The following is a 5,959-nucleotide window of genomic DNA, read 5'->3' as shown; positions in this document are numbered from 1 at the left end:
CATTGGTAACCGACCCAAAGCAATTTGATTGTAATTTAATTCGTGACGATCATACGTAGAAAGTTCATATTCTTCAGTCATTGATAAACAATTTAAATGCTACACATTTTTGTGGTTTTTCTTTTCGATATGGTTACAGATGCCATCGAAGATACAACATGCCGTTGATTGTTGTCAATGATTCCTTTAAGATTCATTATTATTTGTTAATAGAAGCTTGGAATTGGCCATGTGAAGCATGACAACGCTCTAATGTGACCTTTATTCACTCCAGTTCTTGATGATACTGGATTATTGGCAGTTACTAGTGAGCCAATTGATGACCAAAGACAATCCACTGTATCATCATTCGTGTTATCATCATATGCCAAAATTTGAACCAATAATTCTCGAACCTTCTTCTCTTTAAAGGCCTTCTTGCCACATAATCTCACTGAGATGAAAGACACAGTCTTCCATTCAGCTGTTAATTGGTCCATTTGCAACACACACTGATATTTTTGTTCGAAGTATAAAATATAAAAACTATACACCTCGACTCAATAAACGAGTTAATCGATCACGAGTACGAGCCCGTAAACAAACATCGAGCTCGAGCTCGGTAAATAAAGAAAATATTTGAGCTTCAGCTTGAGCCCTACATTGAAAAATTGTTCGAGCTTAGGTCAAGCTCGAGTCTGGTATATTTTTTCCGAGCCGAGCTCAAAAACCCTACTACTCGACTCTCCTCGTTATGCCTATACACGCAGACACAACGACAATAATACTCTCATCTTTGACTCCAGAGTCCAAACAAACGAGCACTCGCCACTAGGCACTGGTTCATGCTCAGGAGCTCGAAATCGACCACCAAGTGCCAACATGTTAACAGAACGAGTTGAAATTTTGTTTTAATGTGTAATTTGTTCATTTGCTTTAAGTTTAAACTATATAGAAAAATATATAATAGTACTATAATGTGTCAGTTTAACCAAATTAGTAAAAGGTTAAGTTAGTAAAAAGTCAATTGAAAATCGACCTAAATAAGTTATCTTTATTCGGTTAACTAAATTGTTTAAGCCGAAAAGAAAAACCCCAAACCATTTTCATCCGGATAAATTATTTGGTTTTGATTTTTTTTCTACACAAATAAGTGTGCCCTCAACTATAAAAGTTTTTGAATCCGCCATTGACAACAAAAAGGAGTATAAATGAAAATTCTAAGGTACCTTTGGTTGAAAAATATTAATTGTCATGTTTCGAATAAAATTAGAATATGTATTATTCTTTAAGGTTATAAATGAAAATTCTAAGGTACCTTTGGATGAAAAAAGCTTAGGGTGTCGCACATAGATTCCGAAGAACCATAAGGGTGGTGCTCAATTGGTTTGAGCTTGGGCTTCAAGGTCAAAAGTGTCTGGAGATCTCAGGTTCGAATCCGAGGAAAAATAAAAGTTCTCCTGTGGCCACTGAGGTTCAAATGCGGTGACTCCGGACTACCCGTGAAACAAGTGGTCGTCCTGTAATTAGTCAGCTCGCATAGCTGGTTGGATATCCAGATTAATTAATTAAAAACTATTTGAAGGCCTTATGAGTGAGTATGTATCCATTGTTTTGCCAAAAAGAAAAAAAAAGAGTATTAGTAATATAACAATCAAGAAATGAAATTTGTTCCTCTATAGAAACTCATATACCATAAATAGAATGAATCGTATTTTCAATTATTTTCACTTGTTAGTTGTTACATAACAACCCCTGTACTTGTGAAAAAAAACCAAAAACCACCAAGATTTGCATTTTCTTTCGTTTTTGACCAAAAGTTAACGGAATAGAAAAAATATTTTATAATGAAGCAAGTAGTTTGTCCGCAAAAATCACAAGAAATTACTAACCAGAAAATTTTCAAGCGAAATTTCGAACTAGTATCTGCATTGATCATTTGTTTCGTGGCTTCTTCCACAAAACCCCAATCCTTTTAAGCATATTACCGTTTTTCCGCTTTGAAAACTCATCATCTTCTTCTTCTTCATCTTCATCATCATCATCATCATCGATCTCCAGACTACAAGGTGAACTTATGTTGTAATGACCCATTGAACATGATCTTTCCATCAACATCCTGCCATTGTTATCGCTGTTCTCGTCACAGAGCATGGCGGTAGCCACCTCAGCCGCCTTCCGCCATTGACCCATCTGCACTTTCAGCCTTTTCAGCTCTTCTTCTGTTTCATAGTTAGTCATCTTCACTGCCTCTAGTTGCTCGGTTACTTCTGCAACTTCATTGTTACTCTTCATTTTCTTGATTTCCAGTTTGAGCTTCTCATTGTCATCTGACTTTTCGCGTAATTCCATCTCCAGATTCTGTAACTTCAACTTTAAACTGTTGAAATCTTGTTTTGAAACCTCTATGACACTGTTTATGTTCTTGGACTCCAGTTTGAGCTTCTCGTTTTCATCCAACTTTTTGCGTAATTCTTTTTCCAAACTCGTCAACTTCGACTTCAAATTGTTGAAATCTTGTTTTGACGCCTCCATGACACCTTTCGTGTCCATGATTTCCAGTTTCAGCTTCTCGTTTTCATCCAACTTTTCACGTAATTCTGTCTCCAGATTCGTCAACTGTGACTTCAATCTGTTGAAATCTTGTTTTGAATCATTTTCCAGATCGTTTTCTTGTTCACCCAACATCAAGTCCGCCAATTTCACCTTCAAATCCTCATTCTCCTCAAGGATACATTGCAATTCAGTCTCTTTATCCATCAGATTAGCCTTCAATTCCTGAATATCTGCTTTTGACCTCTTCAATTCAGCAGTGATGTCCAATGTACGGCTAGATTGTTCTTCATGGAATCTTATTTCTGCTAATTTCAGCTTTCCCAGTTCAGATTTCAAAGCAATGATCTCCTCGGATTCACTTTCTTGATCTTTTGTCTTCATTTTCTTGATAATCCCTTCCAAGGAACGTATACGTGCCCTTGATTGGTCTAACTCCAAAAGGATGGCATTGTATTCACCGCTGGTTAACTTGAAGGATTCCATGGTCTTTTTTGCTGTTTCAAGTTGTAGTAATGTTTCACTTGCCAAGGCCTGGGCCTGAGATTCTGAAATTTTGCAATCTTCAAGTTGGCTCTTCATATCCTCCATGAGCAAAAGCGTCTTGGCCATGTTCTCTTTCAAGATATGTATCTCCACGTATGCTGATTCGGATTGCTTGGTTTGTGTTGCTTCGGATTCCGTTATGGTATCAAGTTTGTCTTTTAGTTGGTCAATCTCAACAAAGGCAGCAGCCAATGCAGCTGAATCGGCTAAGCCAACAGCTTTAGGATCATGTTCATCGAGAGAAGACTGAGCCAAGAGCTTTCGAGACTCTTCCAGCTTTAAAGACATGTCTAAAAGCTCCTTTCTGGACTCTTCCGCGTCTAGTTTTGCCTGTTTTTTCCATGATTCGGAAACAATTAGTTGATCCTTCACCGTTCTTAAAGCTTCCTCGAGTTGAGTAACTTGACTTTCGAGTTCAGCAACTCTTCCCACACGTTTCTTCTGCAGCTTGAAACAAGAAGTACAAATTCCTTAGGTTGTGGAGTGACAACTTCATTCGACATTTAAATCACAAGTTCAAATCTGGATTTTGAATACCAAAATGGTTGCATTTTAGCTTCAAAAAGTTGTTCTTTAAGGTCCCGTTTATGTTGGTCTTTCTTAACTTTTATATTGTAAAAGCATGTGATAATATACACAAGGACCAAGAATCTTATTCTATAAAAAGCATAACAAGAATCAAGAATCTTACCCTATAAAAGGGATAACAAGGACCAAGAATCTTACTGATTGAGCATAACAAAAACCAATAATCTTACCCTATAAAAAGCATAACAATGACCAAGAATCTTACCTCAAAAACATAACAAGGACCAATAATTTTACTCTATAAAAGGCAAAAACATAACAAGGACAAAGAATTTTATCCCATAAAAGGCAGACCAAGAATTTTACCTGATAAAAAGGCATAACAAGTACCAATAATCTTACCCAATAAAAAGCATAACAAGTACCAAAAATCTTATCCGATAAAAGGCATAACAAGGACTAAAAATCTTACTCGATAAAAGACATGACAAAGACCAAGAATGTTATTGACCGACAAGAATCGTACTTGATAGGAGGCATAACAAAAATCTTATTTGTTAAGAAACATAACAAGGACCGAGAGTTTTACTCGGAAGTGGGAAAAAAAAACTCCTACCCGTAAACTAGATTTTAAGGGGAAAAATTCAAAACTCAAACCAAAACAACAAAATCACAGAAAATTTAGTTACCTCAGGAAGAGTGGCTCTTGATGATATGATTCTCGGACTTGTGATTTTTGGTGCTCTAATTGCAGAAGAGCTGGGTTCAAGACCACTAGTCTTGAGTTGGCGAACGGCTCGAGCGGAGCTCCTTGGTACAGTAGTATCCGAAGAAACAGAGCGAGGAGAGATCCTCCGTACACCTTCAGAGCCAGAGGAGCTCTTTGTGCTGTCGATACAAGTCCAAAACTATCAGGATCAAACAAATCTAACACAATATCTAGGAATGCTTCATATAAGACCATCAAATCATGCACTTCAACACATATATTCTACTTCAGAAAAAAACCCCCATAGTTCCACTTTTCAAGCACCCAAAGAAACAACCCATAAAGACCATTCATGAAGTTGGTAAAAATACCTTGTTTTTGGTGTCTGCATTTGTTACTATCTTTAACTAAACACACCAGAATTGGGGTGTTACAGCCAACTTAAATGCTGTATGACCCACAAAACCTGCACCAGTTTCTAGAGAGAGAGAATGCAAAACCTGCAAGAAATTAGAGAGAATGAGAGACAAGCCCAGTGGGTGTTTCAAGAATGAGATAGAATTGAAGAAATAAATGTGTGAAATGGAACATGGTATTCTGAAAGTGGAAAGAGGGTAAAAATTCAAGTGCTGCTGGTATGGCCCAACAAACAACAGTAAAAACTATGTAGTAAAATTCCAGATTTACATCTGTTTGGAGTTTTACGTACGTTAGATATCGTTTTTTTTGCAATGAAAAGGCTCTTTTAGACGGTAATATGATACGGAATTATACAAACCAATTGACAAATTGAAGGTTTATAAAAAATGTGATAATGGTGGTATTATAGCACTTGATTAGCATGAATACCCACCTACAAACAGCAATTATTTGAGGAGCAAAGAGTAGTGATGAAATTTAATGAAAATAATGGAGTATCTGAGTAGCAGTTGAAGCATGTTGGGTGCTCCCACCATTATTGTTTTCACGAGTGTCAGGCCAGAAGGATGGTAGAGCAAGTTACCCATATCACCCTTCATCTCAACTTGTGTAAACCGATGTTGACCATGGGCATTTTGGACATTTCAAAAGGTCCGCCATGCTTGTCCGTGATTGAAGGTGGTTGAATACGTAGACTTTAGTTGAGTTTAAAGAATAAATAAATAAAACTGTAAACAACTCACATGATTTGGCCTCCCTGTGCACTCATGGATTCAATCAGAAGCTATTTTACGGACCCATCTCGATCTGAAAAACCAAGGTTTTTATTATTATTATTATTATCAAGGATGAGGGTGTTTGGGACTGCTTATAAAAACAACTTATTAACTTATTTCGGTATGGTATCGGTAATAAACATTTTTAAGTGTTTGGATAAACAACTTATACTAATGTCAAACCGGTAATAAAAAGTTTTTAAAGAAGTTAAACTCTTCTGACTTGTAATAAATTGATAAGTGCTTTTATAGAAAAGTATAAGTTGTTTCAAATAAGCATAAAAAGAAGATATATAAATAGTGATGGAGATGGATAGGAGCCATTAAACTCGTAATAATGACTCAACATATTCATTTGTGAATTTATGGGTGATTCTTGAAACTTCAAATCCCGATAGTGCAATGAACCCGTCAACATCAATCAACCCAACAAGTGAAAACTCCTTAA

The 5,959-nt window shown here is 36.5% G+C and overlaps 1 protein-coding gene across 1 annotated transcript; it reads right to left on the bottom strand.

Annotated features, from left to right (window-relative positions):
- Window positions 1-1,797: 1,797 nt before the first annotated feature.
- Window positions 1,798-4,709, bottom strand: LOC112522123 (interactor of constitutive active ROPs 3-like). Its single transcript, XM_025131201.1, has 5 exons — window positions 4,687-4,709; window positions 4,296-4,494; window positions 2,895-3,525; window positions 2,518-2,819; window positions 1,798-2,472 (listed from the first exon to the last, which is right to left on the bottom strand). The coding sequence occupies exons 1-5, from the start codon at window positions 4,704-4,706 to the stop codon at window positions 1,915-1,917; spliced, it is 1,710 nt and encodes a 569-aa protein (XP_024986969.1). The 5' UTR covers window positions 4,707-4,709; the 3' UTR covers window positions 1,798-1,914.
- Window positions 4,710-5,959: the final 1,250 nt, after the last annotated feature.

The sequence above is a fragment of the Cynara cardunculus genome (genome assembly GCF_001531365.2).
Source record: "Cynara cardunculus var. scolymus isolate 2C chromosome LG 11, CcrdV1, whole genome shotgun sequence".
Lineage (NCBI taxonomy): Eukaryota > Viridiplantae > Streptophyta > Magnoliopsida > Asterales > Asteraceae > Cynara > Cynara cardunculus.
This window is presented reverse-complemented; position numbering and strand designations above follow the sequence as displayed.